Source organism: Odontesthes bonariensis, chromosome 21 (genome assembly GCF_027942865.1).
Source record: "Odontesthes bonariensis isolate fOdoBon6 chromosome 21, fOdoBon6.hap1, whole genome shotgun sequence".
Lineage (NCBI taxonomy): Eukaryota > Metazoa > Chordata > Actinopteri > Atheriniformes > Atherinopsidae > Odontesthes > Odontesthes bonariensis.
Window position 1 is genome coordinate 1,955,616 of NC_134526.1, and position 19,854 is coordinate 1,975,469.

The following is a 19,854-nucleotide window of genomic DNA, read 5'->3' on the forward strand; positions in this document are numbered from 1 at the left end:
TTTGGCCACTTTGGGTCACTCTGAAGAGAAGCTTCATTTTCAGTTTTGTGTGCTGAGCAGCAATAACCTCTCTGACTATATGCTTGTGGACTCCTGCACATAAATGTACATAAAACACGTATTTGCTGGTTTGTTTGACTCTTTCTTCCCTGAATATCTGAATAAACTGTGAAAATAACTGAATAAATCAGACTTTGTGAGACAATGTGAGGCGAAACTGGAAATAAAATGATGTTTTTCACTGAAACATCAGCTGGAAAAATGGTGTTTTCTAACAGAAAACACCATTAGATAGATTACAGAATAGATTATAAAAGCCTGCTGATGGTTTACAGTCTGTGACATGTTCAGAGAACATAAAGCCAGCAGAGCTCTGAGATCCAAGGACTCAGGTCAGCTGGTCCAGTCCAGAGTCCAGACTAAACATGGAGAAGCAGCATTTAGCTGTTCTGCTGCAAACAAGTGGAACAAACTGCCAGTGGAGATTAAACTTTCACCAAATGGAGACATTTTTAAATCCAGGTTAAAGACATTTCTGTTCTCATGTACCTATGCATGAAATCTGCACGATATCTTTGAACTTATCTGGACTGTTGCTGGTTTTTAAATTCATTTAAATTATTCTATTTTTTTCTCTTATATTCTTTTAATCATTTTAATTATTTTATTTGTTTCTCTTTATATTCTTTTAATCATTTTAATGCTTCTTCCACTCCCTGCTGCAATGCTTTTATTTTATGTAAAGCACTTTGAACTGTTTGTACATGAAATGTGCTATATAAATAAATTTGATTTGATTTGGAATCTCTGAATAAACTGTGAAAATAACTGAATAAATCAGACTTTGTGAGACGAAACTGGAAATAAAATGCTGTTTCCTGTTAGAAAAGGATTCAATGTTTTGTTTGTCTGCATATGACCTCATCTTGCTCTGAGGACTTCTGACCCTGACCACGCCCTTAACCTGACGTCACGGACAGGTGAGTCCCCCCATCACCTGACGGACTGGTTTTTTGTTACTCCAGAGTAGATGAATCTGTTTTTCTTGCTCTCTGCCGCATGAACCGGAGTGTTTTCTGTCTCCTGGTTTGTCCGGTGGACAGGTGGAGTCAGACAGGTGTGAGCTCAGGTGTGAGCTCAGGTGTGAGCCCTGCACACCCGGGTTTCCCTTACCTTTAATTGGACTTTAATCACCTTTAATCGGACTTTAATCAGCGGAACCATGGCAGCTCCTGTCGGACTGACGCGGCTCTCTAACATGAAGCGCGTTTTCCTGCTGCTGGGACTGTTGTGTCTCCTCATCTGCAGCATTTTATACGGAAAGTACAGCAGGTAGGTGGGCTAACCCTCAGTTACAGGCGCCATCGGTGTTTTTGGCGTGTCAGAAAACCTCTGAGTGGCACGTGTTGTGTTACAATTCAAGCGTTTTTTATCGATTAACCCTTTAACCCTTAACATTGTGTTTACTCCCCTTTGTCCTATCAAAGCCCCAAAATAAAGCAACTTAACCCTCCTGTTGTCCTGCGGGTCCAAAGTGAGCCACCACCATGTTTAGCTGTAGCAAAAATACCTTAAACTATCTTTTTATGACTTTTCCTAAAGGGACCCCATCATTAGAAAAAGTCATACTTTATTTTTGTTTATGTCTCCATGTGGGCTGTACACCACTAGGGTACAAAGATTGTCTTATGGGGCATTTTTGACCCGTGAATTATAAAAACATTTAAAGGGACACTATGTAATAAATGAAGTCATTTATTAGCTCAAATCAACATATTCATTCATAAATTAGTCCTCATTGGTGTAAAATGAGATACTGCAACACCAGGATGATGCGTGGAGTGGACGGAGCAAGCCCCTATTCCATCTCCCTGTTCCAAAAATCTATTCAATATATGGTCCCCGGGTAGGGGACGTATCCCCAACGCCAGGCCTGGAAGCGGAAATGACGTCACGTTTAGACTGTGGTAAATGATGGTCTTGTGCATGCCATGAAGTCTAATATTATCTTTTAACCTCTTACTACACCCAGCAGGGTTGGGGGTGCGGGGGAATGGTAATGAAGCCTGGTATGTGTGTGTATATATATATATATATATATATAAAAAAATCAGGCCTGGCGTTGGGGATACGCCCCCTACCCGGGAACCATATATTAAATAGAGTTTTGGAACAGGGAGATGGAATAGGGGCTTGCTCCGTCCACTCCACGCATCATCCTGGTGTTGCAGTATCTCCTTTTACACCAATGAGGACTAATTTATGAATGAATATGTTGATTTGAGCTAATAAATGACTTAATTTATTACATAGTGTCCCTTTAAATGTTTTTATAATTCACGGGTCAAAAATGACCCATAAGACAATCTTTGTACCCTGGTGTACAGCCCACATGGAGACATAAACAAAAATAAAGTGTGACTTTTTCTAATGATGGGGTCCCTTTAGGAAAAGTTATAACATTTCAAGTTGTCAGAACAATATGCGTTCAACAGAGTAAAACATTTGCATCACAAAATGGTTCTCCAGGAAAAAGTCAGAGCTCACAATCTCTTGGCCCTATTTTCTCTCATGCAGCTAATAGGAAGGAAGCACTTCCTGTTAGCTGCATGAGCTAACGGCGTCACTGATACTGCGTTTTATTTCATTCATCAGTTTACTGGAACATTTTGAACATGAAGACTTATTCAGCTCTGTGGTGGTGGTAGTGGTAATATTTATAATATATCTGGGACTTTCAAACAGTTTAATTCAGTTAACTTGTTATTCTACGACGGTGGCTGGTTGTAAAAAGAATGTATTTTAGCTCCGATCATATTTGTTTTCTAACCTTTACCAAGTGATGTTACTGCCAGAAGCCTGAAGTACTGACCGTAATCCAGAAGCGAAAAGAGGACTTTGTGGCTTTTGAAGAGGAATTTTTGAGAATGAATCATATTTTAGGCTGAAACCTGATCAGGGCGCAACTTTAGAGCTCAGTATTATGGGCTGGATTAAAAGGTTTGATCAAACTGTTTAAGATTTTACATGTTGTAGCTGCACAGGTCCAATGAAACCCCGGCCACACATCAGACGTCCTAAAGGTTTATTTGTTTTATTTGGTGTTCCCAGTCGGCTCTGTGAAAACTACAGGAAATGAAGGACAGTTTGGTCATGTGACCCGTTACACTCAACATGAAATTAACCCAAGCGCAACTATTTTACAATGTAAGGTCTTTAAACAAACCTTTTCTCATCTGATGACATTTTTTATTGGCTCTATAAGCTCAACGTCTTCTGATAAATATACAGAATAAACATCTTAATTGAGATGCCTCCTGGACAGTTAGCATCATGATGAAATCCAGCAGCATCATGCCTGAGTCGGACCTGAACTCAGTCAGTCTGCAGCTTTGTGCTGTGAGCTCATCAATGCGGCGCGGTTTATAAGATCCGGCTGAAATCTAATCTGAGAGCATTTGGAAAAGTGTCCTCCTTTATCAGGGCTCCTCCTGGAGTGTTGTTGTTCGCTTTAACTCCGGTTTGCATTCAACAGATTGAGTTTCCAGAAGCTTTTAGAGCTCTGTGCTCTGCCTCCTGAGAAAGGATCTTAGCTCAAAACAACAAGCTTTGTGCTGATATCTGCTCCCATCACAATAATCTGATGTTCTGATGGCTGAACAACGGCTGCGTTAACTCATGGAAATATGAGCTCCTGCTTCTCTTTGGTGTTAAACTGCTTCAGGTTAACCTGGAATCGGAGCAGAATCAGTAATATTTTGATATCAGAACATCCTGTGATTGTTTCTCAGCCCAGGTCACCTGACGGGATATGAACTGGATCCGGTTTATGGGTTTATGGGTTTAGGTCCCTGCTTGTTGACACGTGTCGGTTTCACAGCTCATTAACCAACACTGAGAGCAAACTCAGCTAATGTGTTTAATCATTGATCTGAACTAAGCTTTGACTCCAGGAAAAGAACAAAGGAGACTGACAGTAAAGCATTTTATTTACTCCATGAAGGTCTGTCCTACAAACTGTATTAAATCAGTTTGACTACCGTTTTTATTTTGTTCTTTTGTGCACTTTGCAGCATATTGTAGACGTAAGACGGCAGATCATACATTCTGTTAGTGTGTTCTTACTGGTGTTTGTAATCCAGTTAAATTGGAGACGGTTTGAACTGAAGAGGTAGAATAACTGAAAGCTGTGAAGTTAAACGTGTGTTGTTTTTAAATCCTGGTGTTGTGATGTCAGTGTGCAGGCAGCAGGTGGCAGCACTGAGGCTCCAGGTGACGATCAGGTGGACTGGGACAGCTACACGGCAGCAACACGGGAGGAAGACACGGTGAGTTTTCCAGCTTCATTTCAACAGTTTAAACCTCTGACAGCAAACATGACGAAGCACAACAGAGAAAAGGCTGAAAAAGGAGGTTAGATATGCTCAAAAAATTATTTATAACCGGAAAGAAAGATGGTTTATTGATGATTATTGAACAACTGGCTTGAATTGGAGACGGTTTGTAAACTGTAGGACAACATGACTCCCAGAATCACTGATAAAAGAATAAGGCTGTGTTCGAAACCGCATACTTCTCCCACTACTCCTACTAACTTTAACTTTTTTTAAGTTCCCGGATGCATACTAGATTCTCCGAAATGTTGGGTATGCATCATGAGGTTACTACTCATACTCAAACTACCCAAGATGCAACGTAACGTGACGTCGCCGATCGTCATTTCCTGTCAAAACGGCAGTTTCAAGCTAGCTACAACGAGGGCAGGTTCACTTCCTGTTTTCAAAACAAAAGCACCAATTGTATGGTAATGGCTTTCCCTATGATAAAAGGCAACGGGTATTTTATTTTGTGAAAATAACCAGAAGTGCGTTAGCTCACTGCGGCTAGCTTTAGTAGCGCCGAATTCGTGGGAACAAAATTGTAAATAGCCGGTATTTTGTCAGGTTTTCAACACGTTGGGGATCTAAACGACTACTTTCTCACCTGAAAATGTTTCAAATGTTGCTAAAGTTTACTGAGTTTAGAGCTTAAGGGAAATCAGCTTCAGGCCGGCTGATTTCGGCTCGGGCAGGAGCGAAATGCATTGTGGGTAAACGCTCTGCATACTGTCTGATCGATCAGTATGCAGTATGGAAGTATGTAGTGTGTAGTATGCAGTAGGCGGTTTCGAACACAGCCTAAGACTGAGGGAGAAAAAACTACCGCACAGATGTGCTTTGTGTCCGTTAAAGATCTGATGGGATGAATCAGGATTTATTACAGCAGCAGGTTCAGATAAAAGCAGGCAGGTGGAACCACTGCAGTGTTTGTTGTTTATCGTATCTCACTGTGTGAACAACGGCGTTAATAACCTGCCTACAGGTAGAATCATCGTGTTCCCTGAGGAAGGCGGTGAGGAACGATCTGTTCCTCAGAAAGAAGTTCGACTTCTCCATGCCGGTGCTTCAGTGGGCCGGAAGTTTCTCCAAACTCTCCTGGGAGCAGTTGAAGCACAACGCGCCCCCGTACGGCTGGAAGGGACTTCCTGTTAAAGGTACGCTCCAAGAGTTCCCATCTCCCTGGGCTCACTTCTCCCTGGGTTCACATCTCCCTGGGTTCCCATCTCCCTGAGTTCCCATCTCCCTGGGTTCCCATCTCCCTGAGTTCCCATCTCCCTGGGTTCCCATCTCCCTGGGTTCCCATCTCCCTGGGCTCCCATCTCCCTGGGCTCCCATCTCTCTGAGTTCCCATCTCCCTGGGTTCCCATCTCCCTGGGCTCCCATCTCTCTGGGTTCCCATCTCTCTGAGTTCCCATCTCCCTGAGTTCCCGTCTCCCTGGGTTCCCATCTCCCTGGGTTCCCATCTCCTTGGGCTCACTTCTCCCTGGGTTCCCGTCTCCCTGGGTTCCCATCTCCCTGAGTTCCCATCTCCCTGGGCTCCCATCTCCCTGAGTTCCCATCTCCCTGAGTTCCCATTTCCCTGGGTTCCCATCTCTCTGAGTTCCCATCTCCCTGAGTTCCCATCTCCCTGGGCTCCCATCTCCCTGAGTTCCCATCTCCCTGGGCTCCCATCTCCCTGAGTTCCCATCTCCCTGAGTTCCCATCTCCCTGAGTTCCCATCTCCCTGGGCTCCCATCTCCCTGAGTTCCCATCTCCCTGAGTTCCCATCTCCCTGAGTTCCCATCTCCCTGAGTTCCCATCTCCCTGGGTTCCCGTCTCCCTGGGTTCCCATCTCCTTGGGTTCCCATCTCCCTGGGTTCCCATCTCCTTGGGTTCCCATCTCCTTGGGTTCCCATCTCCCTGGGTTCCCATCTCCCTGGGTTCCCATCTCCCTGGGTTCCCATCTCCTTGGGTTCCCATCTCACTAGGATTCACTCAGCTTTTCCCACTTTTGGCGTCAGCTTGTGTTGTATCAGATGATTTTGAAGCTGAACCAGAGCATAAAGTTCACAGACTCAGTGTGTCGTTCCATCAGCTGCTCGAAGACATACTACAAAAGCATCGGGAGGTTTTCAAGAGATGTCAGACCCTCTACTTTATAAGTCATCCCGTCATGGCCACAGCATCAGAAAAAGACACAGCTTCCTCTGAAACTCTTTGGTTGGTCCAGAATTAGAAATGCTTCTGCTGAAAGTCCTCACCTGTCCATTCCCGCTCAGCAGCAGGTGATTACTGTCCGATCCAATCTGACAGCTGTGTCCAACATAGGAAACATGATACATCAGCGTCTGTGTGTTACTGTTCATACAGCATTTGAATAAGTCACAGTGTCGGACCGACACTACCGGTTTAGGGGCCCTAAAGGTCATTGGTCATTGTGAGGGACCAAGCTTAAGTAAGGACAAAGGTATTAAAAAAAATGAGGAACAATTTCAATTTAATAATTCAAAAATTAATAAATCCAAAAAAATCAAATATGAATAACAATTAAATCATACAAAAAAACAAATTTGGGCCCAACTAAAATGAGGTCAACTAATTGAACACTAACAACACAACCAAAAACTGACGTCCAAATAAAGAACCAAAGGCGGCTTAAATAGGGACGGAGTAACCCAAATATGCCACATGAGGGAGCATAATAAAAGGGAAAAATTACAAATAAAGCAAAACTAACTTTAACGTAGCACAAATAATAAGTAAATGTTAAAGTGACAAAATTAAGGAACTAAAGCCAAATTTAACAAATAAAGTTCCCCCCAGTCTTTTAGAAAGAGTGGTATGTTCCAGGCTTCCTCCTTCAGCTGATCTCAATTTGCAGAAGAACAAGTTTAAGTAAATCATTCAAAACATTATCTAAAATGCAAATATAGAATAAATACTAACACGATGTGGTGGTGGTAAGAGCATCCACCACAGTCATCCTGGTTCAGAGCCTAATTGAATGGACGGTTCTTATTGGAACATCAATCAAGTGATCAAAACAATGGAATTCAAATGGATCATAAATAAGATCTCCAAAAAAAGAAGAAAATGACGACTCAACATGACTACAAGAGCACCAAGAACCTAGAAAGGGAGCTCGAGCTAAAACATGTCATAGCAAAGGTTCAGCTGGTGTGGGCTGACGGCTCATCGATCAAACCGGATTAACGTTGGTCCTCTTCCTCTCCAGTCCTGGAGTCCACCCTCTCCCTCCTCGGCAGCTCGCGGCTCTTTGATGGCGGCCCACCTGGCAGGTGCATTCGCTGTGCCGTGGTGGGAAACGGGGGGATCCTCCGAGGGTCCCGGCAGGGGAAGAACATCGACAGCCACGACTTCGTCTTCAGGTGAGACGCAGCAGATGCAAAACGTTTTGAGTCAGAAGTTAAATCAAACTCCATCTGTTATCCAAAAAGTTCTGCTCAAAGTAGCACCTGATGATCTTAGAGCTCGATTTGGAACGTATTCTGTGAGTAGTTCTGAAATGTACGGAGGTGCTAATCCATTCAGAGATGCAGATAGTTCCTCTATTGGTCCCACAGGGAAGCAGGTTAGCATGTATCTGTAAGCTAGCAGCAGATGCTAGCTTACAGATACAGATGGTTCCTCTGTTGGTCCCACAGGGAAGCAAGTTAGCATGTAGCTGTAAGCTAGCAGCAGATGACTGAAACTTTAGTTTGACCCGTTTTTGGGGGATTCTTGGGTCACAGCCGGCGTAATTCATTGAATCTGTACTCAGGATGAACGGAGCGATGATCAAAGGGTTTGAGGAAGACGTGGGGACGAAGATTTCCTTCTACGGTTTCACCACCAACACCCTGAAACACGCTCTGAGCTGGTACCGCTCGGTTGGCTTCACCAGAATCCCTCAGAGTCCGGTGAGCAGCACTCAGACCTGTGAGGAGGTCCACACCCGTTTATAAGCCAGCTTACCTGTGTGTGTGTGTGTGTGTGTGTGCAGGAGATCAAATACATCTTCATCCCATCAGACCTCAGAGACTACGTGATGTTGGCGGCTGCTGTTCGGGGTCAGACTGTCGGCTCAGGCACAGATAAAGGGGACAGGTGAGGAGTTTTCTAGGTTTTAGTGGAACCAGGTGGTAAGATCTTTACAGCCTGGTCCCCTTCACCTGAATCAGCCAGCAGATGAAGCTGCGTGGCGTATCCTTTCTTAGATTCTGGACCTTAAACAGAGTTTTTGGTGGTCTGGTTACCTGTAGGAATGTTTCTCTGGAACAGAAGCAGGAGGTAAGTGTAAAGAGTAAAGACATCGGTCCTGTTTGGTGAATCTTTGTCCATCCTTTATTTAGTTGTTTATCAGGTTTATTCGGGCATTTTTAAGTTCCTCCTGTTTCCATGTGGTCGCTCATCTACAGTTTGAGTTTAAACTGTTTTTACTTGTAATTAGTATGAAAGACTGAAACTGAAATAATCCGACCCCCCCATGAAACTGAGAAATGTAAAGGGGGAATGACAGAGCAGTACATACAACTATAAAATAAATAAATTCATAAAATATAACAAAGAGAGAAATTATTTGGAGGGAATAAATAGATAAATACGATATATACGAGAAATAAATACAGAAATAACACTAACAAAGAAAGAGATTAAATATATTCAAGTTAAAGTAATAAAACTGAGGCAAAATAAATAAAAAGCAACATTAACACAAGTTTAAATGATTTCAGTTTAAAATTAAAACAGAAAAATATGTTTTATTAGCCGTCATCATGATATAAATGCATTTATTTAGCCACTCATATGTTTTTGTATTTATTTCAGATTACTTATCCTCAATAATCTGCAGATAAATTCAGTTGAAGCACATTAAACAGATTTTATAGTTACTTAAACAGCAGTTGGTGAATTCTGGCCCCATGCTGCTGTTTTGTTGTTTTCTCACCTTCATATGAATCATCTTCAGCAGCTTTTCTTTCTCTTACTGATTTTCTGCTGTTTTCCAGCTTCTTCTGGACAGCAGATCTTCTTGGCTTGTTCTCAGGTTCTGTTCCCTTCATAACAAACATCTAACAGACCCGCACGCCTTCTGTCTTTGTTTCTGATTTGAGGTTTTCTATAACATCTGTTGGATTTAACTGTGATCATCAACCCACTGAATCCGATCTTAACTGATCAAATTAAGAAATAAGGTCATCAAATTCAGGTGAAAAATTATTTTAAAACTGCCATAAAAAAAATGAGCCACACATAGTAGCCGAATGAAAATTACACCGCTGGCTTCTGCCGTCTCTTGGGGCGCTGACGGTTCAAGAATTATTCGGATACGACTTTTACTTTTCGAACAGCGACCGTTTGTTCGAGACAGATGAGTGCAGTCAAAATACAGTGCAATTTTAAGAAGCCATAGTTAGCGTACATGTCAGTGACAGAGACGAGCCGCACCTGCTCCTGTTACCGGGGCAACGCCTTGTTAGCCTGCTCTGTTCTAAGACTGCTTATGAGGGTAGAGCCAAGATGGGTGCCCTGTTATAACAGCTTCATGTTATAAATCTGATCTGCTTTTCTCATTGAAACTGATAGCACAGCCCTTTTACAGACAGCCGTTCCACTTCCTATTCGCCCCATTATAAAAAATTTGGCTGCAGTTCAGTTGATTTTTGTCTGGGGGCGCTGGCGAGCGAGTGCAGAATGACCATTTTCCATAGGGCTGGCGCTAATAACTCAAAAAATGTCCCCGCTAGCGGCTGAAACCTGAAAATAATACTGTGATTTCTGACAGAGGGATGTGGATTTATATCGAAAGTACAATAACCTGGGAGTTATAGCTTTCTGTTTTCTTACAGGTCTGGCATTTGCGAGTCAGTATCCGCTAGCGTCTAGCTAACGGAATCTGAAGAACGCACGGCTGATTACGACCGGCTGCTTTACGGCACTCGTCCACTGTGCCAGAGTGCTAACCTGGTGCCGCTAACAACAACCAAAGCTAAACCAGAGGCTAGTCAGAGAGTATGTAAAAGGGCTGTGCTGAAATCTGTAACTATTTGAGCTAACACCTCTCTGCTAGCTCAGCGCTAGGACTGACCATGCCGTAAAGTGATGCCACATGCGTGACGTCACTCGGGATGCAATACTGACAATAAATGTGTATTTTAAACAAATCTAGTGAGTCTAAAAAATCAAACCAAGTGCCGTTTGAAAGGATAATTTATCCTGCCTTTAGGAAAATTAAAATGAAAAAATATAAAAAATTCTATCAAAAGCAGTGGCTGCATCTAAGGTGGATCTCATAGTACCACCATAGAGTTCGGCGTGCTCTGCACTGCTTCGTTGGCGCCCCTAGAGTGCAGTACCACCCGGAAATAGCCGCCAGTTTTCCCTCTCCTCATAATAGAGACTCTCTGCTGATAGTGAGGGGAAGTTTGAAAATACCCACAATGCAATGGGAAAATGCATTGAAAAGCACTTACCAAGGCCATTTTGAAAATGCCATAAAAGCTGTATTTTAAACAGGACTTTGATTAAAAATGACATAGCTGTCTACAGCAGACCTGTCTCATGGAAAAATCGATTGAAAAGCCAAAAATGCCAAAAACTGCCCTATTTTGGAGGACTCATAACTCAGCCATACGACATCACAGACACATCATTCAGAGTTTATATGTGACAGGAGACTCTCAGCTTTAACTGAACTAAAGGGTTTGTGGATACATTATACAGCTTTGACACAACGGCAGTTTATGTTTTAGGAAGACTACATCTCAGCTAAGGTGTCTCTCTCACTCAGATCCCCACTCTAATTTCGATACTGCACCAATTCCTCGAACAAATGTCTCTCATTTCCGAAATATCTGACTGATCGGGACAAATTTTACTTCAAAATGTAGGCATTTTTGTCCTCTTTCACATAAAGTCACTCTCATTGAGCTCTGCCTCACAGATTCCTCACAAATTGCCTCTGAGTGCAGAGAGTCGGCCCTCCAGTTGACATTCCGCCCATTATAAATGCCTGAAATCATGAAATTTAGGTGAAAAATTATTTTAAAACTGTCATAAAAAACGAGCCACACATAGTAGCTGAATGAAAATTACACCGCTGGCTTCTGCCGTCTCTTGGGGCGCTGACGGTTCAAGAATTATTCGGATACGACTTTTACTTTTCGAACAGCGACTGTTTGTTCGAGACAGTCGAGTGCAGTCAAAATTATAGTGCAATTTTAAGAAGCTAGATAGTGAGTGTACATGTCAGTGACACAGACGAGCCGCACCTGCTCCTGTTACCGGGGCAACGCCTTGTTAGCCTGCTCTGTTCTAAGACTGCTTATGAGGGCAGAGCCAAGATGGATGCCCTGTTATAACAGCTTCATGTTATAAATCTGATCTGCGTTTCTCCTTTAAACTGATAGTGAGGGGAAGTTTGAAAATACCCACAATGCAATGGGAAAATGCATTGAAAAGCACTTAGCTGTATTTTAAACAGGACCTTGATAAAAATTACAGAAATGTCTACAGCACACCTGTCTTCTCCATTTTGGGACTCGCAGAGGCCCAAAATTCAATGGGAAAATCCATTGAAAAGCACTTAACGAGCCAAAAATGCCAAAAACTGCCCAATTTTGGAGTTCTCATAACTCAGCCATACGACATCACAGAGACCTCCTTCAAAGTTTAAAAGTGACAGGAGACTCTCAACTTTAACTAAACTGAAGGGTTTGTTAATAGGGCGGGCAGTAGATTGGCACCCATCAAAATTTCTTCAGAAATTTTCTAGTTATTTTTATTATTTTACTTGTCTTTGTCATTGTCGCAGAAACTTATATAATTTTTTATTTCATTGTATTGTATGTGACAAAATGAAACTAGGAAACATGTACTTTAAATCCAAGAAGGTAACTTTATAGAACAGTTACTAAATCTTATAACAACAATGAGTAAAGTAATGAAAACAGAAAAATACAACAATTAGAAGTCGTCTCTGTCCAATATGTTGTTGATGTTCCAGTCGTAGCTTCCTCAGATTCTTTGAGGTGCAGAAGCATCAGGCAGCATTTTCTTCCTTATTTATCTCCTTTGAGTTAATGTTAATCTCTCAGACCTTTGGTGGATCAGAGGGTTCAAGAGTTCCTTTCAGAAAATCTTTGTTTTACAGAATGTTTCTCAGAAGATCAACACCCAGCAAGCAGCAGAAATCGATGTACAAATGGTCTATAAAAAATATCTAAATATAACTTGAAAAGATAAAAAAAAGATCGTATACATGAAAACTTATCATCTATATTTTAGACTATGCTGTAAATTAGTATAGAAAAGATATATACAACATGTAAATATTCATAAATCTTAGATTTTAGAAACAGTGTGACATACTTATCGTATCCCTCGATCACTTTAGTCCATTACTGATACTGACCACATGAAAAGCATACATTTGTTTTAAGTGGTTGTCTCTTAATCAGTTCTTGGTTTGAAGGTGGATACCGAAGCCAACATGCAGAGGGTCGTTGTTCTAACACAGACTATCTTTTCACTGTGATGTTGCAGGCCACAGGGCCTCTGAACGTAAACCCCAGGTAGAAGGTGACGTTTTCATTACTGTGAGGCATGGAAGGCAGATGAAGAGGCTGGATACTGAACTTCTTATTCTTTGTGCCTTCAACATACACCGTTCCATCTTCAGTCCACCCAGAAACACTTCTGAGCATCTGGGCAAGCTCGGGTGTTTTCCATGCCTCGCCACTAAACCACTTCATGCGTTTCTCATGGACTCTGAGGCCCTTTGTGACATTTTCAATCTTGCCCTTGTGCACCAATTTGTCCAAACCATTCCCTTTGCCCAGAAAGAAATGTGTGAAAAGCTTTCTCTTCCGTGGAGGAATGTCCTTCATCTTGGTCCAGTACTCCTTTTTCAGGTACTCAATGGCTGATTGCACAATTTCAAACTTTTTCTCTTTCGCCTGTTTTGTGTCGGTATCCTCTGGCCAAAACAGCAAGGTAAGCAAGAACAGGGCACTTGGAGAGCATTTTTGTTTGTCAGTGGGAAGCTGACGACTGAGTGCTTGTAGATCTGTCAAAGCAGCCACCTGTGGAGCATTTGGGGACAAACACTTTAGAGCAATGTTGGTTGCTATGTAAGTAACTATGTCCTTTTGGCGAAATTTGGCTGTCATTGGGTTGTTGGGGTAAAGAGAAAGGATGATCTGTAGATCCTTTACATCCTTCTCCTGTTGGTTTGTCAGTTTGTAGAAAATGGATGTTGGGGTCCCTCCTCCCAACTGGTGGATTATCAGGCGTTTTGTGTAAGGACTTAGAGAGGATAGATTGGTCAGAGAGTGCTTTAAAGGTTTGAATGAAATTCCACTTAAGTGCTTGCCGAAATCTGAAGATGCTCCTGCTAAAAACTTCAGCGGATTTTTTACAGTTTCCTCTGGACTTTCAGAAGTCTCATCCTCATGTGCAACAATGTCTTTCTGGAAGTAACTGAGGTCTTCTGAAATCCATTCCAATGCTTCGTTCATTGTGTTTCTAAGATCTTTCAGACGGTCATGAAATGGTTCCCAGGCATCTTTGACTTCTGCTGGAATGTAATCTGGGATGTTTAGGTACTTAACACACTCTGAGAGGCCGTTGTCTCTGTCAGCAAACTCCTTCAATGAAGAGATCAGTTTGAGCAGGCTGCATCCAACCTCAACTTCAGCAAAAAAACCCAACCTGTTCATGTTTTCTGGTTGTGCGAGCGCTACTTTCTGACAGTGTTTGAAACACTCCATGGCAGTCAGTGCAGTGCCCACAGCTTCTGCTGTGTTTTGGGCCGTTCTTAGCACATGTTCCTTGTCAATGGCTTTTAGTTTTGCTTCAAACCATCGTTTGTACACCTGTCCTTTTGTGTCGAGGATGTATGAGTTTTTGGGCAGTTTGTTGGCCGCTCTCTCTGCCCACACTTTAGCCTCCTCAAACTTTTCACAGGAATAATACAGTCGAGCAATGGTTTGTGCAAAGAAGGCATCTTCGTGGAAACAATGGTATGCTTCCTTGAGTAATTCAGTTGCTAAGTCTATGCTTTCATTTTTACGCACATGCTCAATCAGAGGAGAGAACAAACTGTCACATTCATCCCCTCTGGTAATCCTGGATCGTCTGATGAGAAGTGCTTTCAAAAATACCAGGTACTCATCCCTTCCAAACCTGTGCTCGAACAGCACTTTCTCAGCAAGCAACGCTTTTGCCAAGTCACCTTGTTTTTCTTGGTCCCCGAGAAGCTGTTTGAGTATTTCCTCTGCAACGCTTGGATGGATCATTCTGATTGATTCAAAGTGTGTCTTCTCATCTCTGAGGTACAAAAAGAGGAGTTTAGCCTGTTCGTGGAGAGATGTTTCAAACACTGGGTGGCGAAGCTTGTCAATGTATGGGCTTAAACCGAGGAAAGCCTCATAGTGGGACTGGGAGATGAAGGAGTTCTGAACATAAGTGTTCAGTAGCGCTACATAGAGTAGGAAGCGAGTGACAGCTGATGTGCGATCAATGCCTTGAAGCAAATTGGTCACAAAGTCGGAAACATATTTCGAGACATTTTTGAATTCCTCACTCATCAAAACAAATGTCAGAATAAACTGAGGCTCGTATTGTTTCTCAAGCATCTTTCGTTTTCCAGCAAACATCCTTTTCTCTTTTGGAGACAGTTTGTGAGTGACGGACACATTTTCCAGTGGAGACTCCTTGGTTTTTTTTTCTGGATCATGGCATCGTCTGCAGCTCAGCACAATGAAGCAGGGTTTTTCATAACAGATTTTCTTGGTGCAAATGGCTTCCTCTAAGTTACTCCTGACATCATCGAGGTATTCCTGTTCTGAGTCTTCAACCAGGAGCAGCACAGGAAGACACCTCTGGGGATCCTTTTCATCGTGTTCTCTAAGCTGAACGGCGTGCTGCGCTACAACATCCGCTGAGTACGACGGTTTCACAACTGCACACCTCAGGTCCTTTCTTTTGTTCCACATTACCTGTTTTGCCACAGTACTTCCACCACTTCCCGGGTGATGGTAGATGTTGATTCTGCTCACAGGACTCTGAATGGTGTTCAATTTCAAATCATCAAGTACTTTACAGACTTCACTGTACGCATCCCTTTCTATGACATCTGCAACGAACTTTTGCTCGGCGAGCCAGAAATTCAACCAGGTGACTTTCCCGCCGTGGTAAAACTGCTGTTCGGTGTTTTCTTTCTCTGCTTCTATGAACTCTTCACTCGTTTCATCACAATGATCAACGGTCAGAATTTCCAGTGAAAACATTTCTTCCTTTGCTCTTGTTTCAAGACGACATTTCCCTTTAGAGAAGGTGCCTAAATGTTTGGTGTCTGTGGCTACAGTTTGTATTTGCTGCAGGGTTGCGTTAATGTGGCTCATTTTCATTCCAACAACACTGCGGTTGTTCACGGTTTCTTCTCCGTTTGATCCCTCTGCAAAGCTTTGCCACTTTGTAAAGTTCTCCTCTGATTCACAGATACAAATGATGTCTTTATGGCCTTGCATGTCTGCTGAAAACTCGTAAAAGGTGTGCAGGAGTGGTTTCTCAACTGATGATGTGAGAAGGAAAATGACCTGGAAAGTCCCTTTTGGTAAGATGTGTTTGCAGATCAAAGACACAGTTTCCCGCAGGAGAGGACGTTTTGTGTTGGTCCAAATCATTTCATCACATGGAGGATCATTTCCGTTGAAGTCAGAACGGCCGTTACAAAAAATCCAGCTTGTTTGCTCAAACAGATGCAGTTTGCTTGTGAGCTCTCTGATGCTTGTTTCTCTGGAAATGTTGTAGCTCTGCAGAGAATGCATGTTTGCTGCATGATGTTGAAGGTATCTACTGCAAAGACCTGATTTGATTGAGTCTGCATCAAAGTCAAATACACAGAAAATGTTGAGGTTCAGCAGCCAGTCAATGTTGCAAAGATCATCAGGTTTGATTTTGTTTGTCACAAGGATGAACCATTTTTCCTTTTCGATTAATTTCTTTCCACTCGTCATCAGCATTGAGAGCTTCCTTCCAAGGTCTTGGTAGATCCCAGGGGTATCGGTAAACTGACACTTCTCTGCTTCCTCTCTCTGAGCATCCCGATCTTTTACCCGATAAAAAAACCCACATTGGTCTGCCTCAGTCACTGGCTCCGTCTTTGATCCCACCCTTCGAAGAATTGCATCTTTCTCAAACTCAACTTTGTTTGTTGACCCGTTGAAGTTTGGCAGACGAACTTTGAAGACCTTACCCCCAACTATGGTTATCGATGGAACAATGTCAACCTCTATCACATACTTCTTTTCGTTGCTTTCTGGATCCATAACTTCAATGAACCTTGGTGGCCGCACACACCGGCGAACATGCTCCTTGTCAGAGGGGAAACTTCTTTCAATATAGTCTAACGCATCACCATAAAGGTCTTTGTCTTTTACAGGGATACCTATTATCTCACCATGTACATGTCCTTTATCTTCCCTGCTGTCCATCACACCAAAGTGGATGGTGCCATTTGATCTCACATTCAAACATCCAGCCGCAAATTTCAGAACCTCTTTGGCAAACTTGACACTCAGTCGTGTGTTATCCAACGTACAGGCAATAGCAAGAGACTTAAATTCACGGCATGGATTTATCAGATCATAAACTCCTGATTCGGGTTGAAGGACTCTGTGTTTTACATATACGAAATCAGGGTCTTTATCAAATGGTCGTGGTCTACAATCTTCCCTTGATTGTACTGCATATTCTTTCTTAGCAGTTTGTATTTCCTCTGAGACATTTTGATCTTCCACAGGTACCTCGGTTGAAGGACCTGTTGCTGTTCCTGGTTTTTGTTTTTTGTTTTTTTTCTCTGACTCAGTTTTATTACCACTGGAGGGCTTTTTCTTCTCCTGAGACTTTTGTTGGGAGTCAATGAGCTCATTCCTCTTTTTGATGATTAGATTAGCTGGTCCTAACTTCATGCAAACCTTAGTCCTCAAAAACTCCTCATCTAGTGCAAGAAGGCTTTGTCCATCGACCTCTTCGTCAAAGAGCTTTTGTATGTACGGCTCCTTCAATCCAATCGATCTTAGCCAGGTGCTAACTTGTGATTCACTCCAGTTGGTCAGTGACTGATCGGATTTGTCAGCTGCAGTGGAAGAAAAAAAGAAAAGGGGAGAAAGACAAACAGGTTTGGTCATAAATGATAAAAAGACATAGCTTAAAAACAGTTTATTTCCTTGTCATTCTGGCAGATTGAAAACATTATTTGACATTAGCAGTCAGTATAGAGCATACTACCAACTCTTTTTTAATTAGAACTGTTCCCTTGCACAGTACTCCCCCTGTGCTTGAATAGGTTTCCATTCTTTGTGGTTTAGTGCACCGGGAGTGTACCGGGGCTATATCATGCAGTGGTGGGTGGGGTGGCTGGGTGGACCTGCAGTGGCGGCCACTGGATGAGTAGCCCTGGTGTCTGGGGACTGCCCTCTGCCTTGGGGCGATCTCTGCTGCCTTGGGTACTGTCTCTGGTGTGGGTTGGTGTTCTGGGGTCTCGGATGTATTTGAAACGGGGTGGGGGTATGTGGAGGGTCTCTGCTACGAGCATAGGGGATATCTCTGCAGCATTTCTTCCCCATTTTAACTGCACTTTAGCTATCATACAATCAAATTACACTGCATTTTACACATCCACCATCAGGGAGCAGGAGAGGGAGGTCTTCCCACACCCCCGTTTCCTGGGCTTGGCCCGGGGTGGAAGGACCAGGAGGAGGCACTGGTCGTCTGGTTCTGGGTCTAGGTTCGCTGCATCTCTGTCCACTCGCCTCGGATGGGTGGCGGTTTGGGGCTTGTTGTCCTCTGGCCTGCCTGCGCTGTTCCCTGGTTGGGGGGTCCCTTGGTCCCTTGCTCAGGACGGGGCCCTGGCCTGTCGCCCTGGTTCCCTGGTTCCCTGGCTCCTTGGCTCCATGGCTGGGTGTAGCATGGCTTTCTTGTGATAGGCTGTCTGGTTTCTCTCTTCCTTGCCCTCATTATGGCTACTGGGGGCCTTTCCTGTCTGCTCCTGATCTCTGGACTGGGTTTGGTTGCCACCCCCTCCCTCCATCACTATACACAATTCATGTGGATTCTTTGGTGTATAATTGACACACACAAATATTCTCAACTTCTCACATGCTCACCCCACTATTACAATGTGACTTTGGGCTTTAATCATAATTATTAACTACAGCGATTTTCCTTCTCATATACTGGTGCTGGTGATGTTGTTGTTGTTGTTGTTTGTTTGTGTGTTTCTCTCCATTTATGTTTCTGCAGGTGCAGTTTGCTTTCTTTTCTCTCCACAGATGCTCTCTTTCTTTAATTTCTTCTTTAAAAAAACAAAAACAATGGTGCTGCAAACTATCATAATAACTACAGTATGATGATGCCTGTACTTCTGAGTACAGCAAGAAAAAAAGAATAGGTTTCCATTAAAAAAAAGCTCACCTTATTTCATATGATTGTGGCCTCGATGCACACCAGCTCAGAGCAGGTGTTGGTCTCTACTACATTACATTGTCCATTAGCTGTAATACTATTTATAAAACCCTACTTACCCATGTTGATCTTTTTTGTTTCCTTTTTATTGCATCATCGGTGTCAGTCTTCACTCATCTCATCCATCTGCAAAAGACAACAGACATTCATGTCAGTTCAACAACGTGTTCCTCAAATGTTTTATTTTGATCATTTTGTTCCAGTGGAGTATGAATCCGGAGCCAGGAGTTAGCCGAACTGGATAAGCTAGCTCTCGTTCGAAGGAGTGGCTCTTTGTGGAACAATCCCCATTACCCCAGAGATCCCTGCTCGTTCATCTTATAAAATCAGTCATCGCCTTCGCTGGTCTTATTGACCACAGTCAGCAGTCTCTCTGTATGGACAGCAGGCTTGAATCCAAGTCCAGCATTTGTTTATGTTAACTAAGAGTGGCAGCATTTTCCGAGCCTGGGACCTCGGATATTTCGGGGGAGGGTGACAGAACAAGTGGGAAAGCAAAGACACTTGAATTGTATCGGAGTGACTCATAAAGTTGTTGGGGAGTTTATTGCTGTCCCTAATCTTAATTTCCAACTGAAGTATATTAACCCATTATACTACCCTCGGGCCAGGGGGTGCTATAGCCCTGTCAGAAATCTGTGTAGCCCTGGTTAAAGGGATTGTTCGGAGTAGATTCACCCTGGGGTCATTTGAACCGTGACATCCAGCCAAGTAGCCCACTCGAAGTTTTTCCAATCTTGGCTGAACATCACCTGAGTTACCTGAGTTATCCCGAATAACTTCGTACAAGCGCTAACGGATCCTGGCAGTATCTCCAAAATTACCACACTAAAATCACATCCCATGACACCAAACCTCTACAGTAGTACAAATTTGGTCTGTACTCACAAAACGTGAATTCAGCGTCTATTTTCTATTTTCAAGGCAACACTTAAAAGATATTTCAAATGTTACCTACTATCAATTA

At 42.9% G+C, this 19,854-nt stretch overlaps 2 protein-coding genes across 2 annotated transcripts in view; one reads left to right on the forward strand and one right to left on the reverse strand.

Moving 5' to 3' along the window:
* Positions 1-1,063: 1,063 nt before the first annotated feature.
* The window catches only part of st6galnac2 (ST6 (alpha-N-acetyl-neuraminyl-2,3-beta-galactosyl-1,3)-N-acetylgalactosaminide alpha-2,6-sialyltransferase 2), a 28,513-nt gene continuing 9,722 nt past the window's right edge, over positions 1,064-19,854 (forward strand). Inside the window, exons 1-6 of the mRNA XM_075453991.1 lie at positions 1,064-1,332; positions 4,238-4,328; positions 5,362-5,533; positions 7,594-7,747; positions 8,140-8,278; positions 8,362-8,465. Of these exons, the coding sequence (XP_075310106.1) occupies positions 1,223-1,332; positions 4,238-4,328; positions 5,362-5,533; positions 7,594-7,747; positions 8,140-8,278; positions 8,362-8,465 (770 nt within the window). The 5' untranslated portion in view covers positions 1,064-1,222. The remainder of the gene's footprint in view (positions 1,333-4,237; positions 4,329-5,361; positions 5,534-7,593; positions 7,748-8,139; positions 8,279-8,361; positions 8,466-19,854) is intronic.
* The window catches only part of LOC142371341 (sterile alpha motif domain-containing protein 9-like), an 11,396-nt gene continuing 3,774 nt past the window's right edge, over positions 12,233-19,854 (reverse strand). The window contains exons 3-4 of the mRNA XM_075453990.1: positions 18,947-19,013; positions 12,233-17,499 (exon numbers count right to left, since the gene is read on the reverse strand). Coding sequence (XP_075310105.1) covers positions 12,878-17,499; positions 18,947-18,950 — 4,626 coding nt within the window. The 5' untranslated portion in view covers positions 18,951-19,013 and the 3' untranslated portion in view covers positions 12,233-12,877. The remainder of the gene's footprint in view (positions 17,500-18,946; positions 19,014-19,854) is intronic.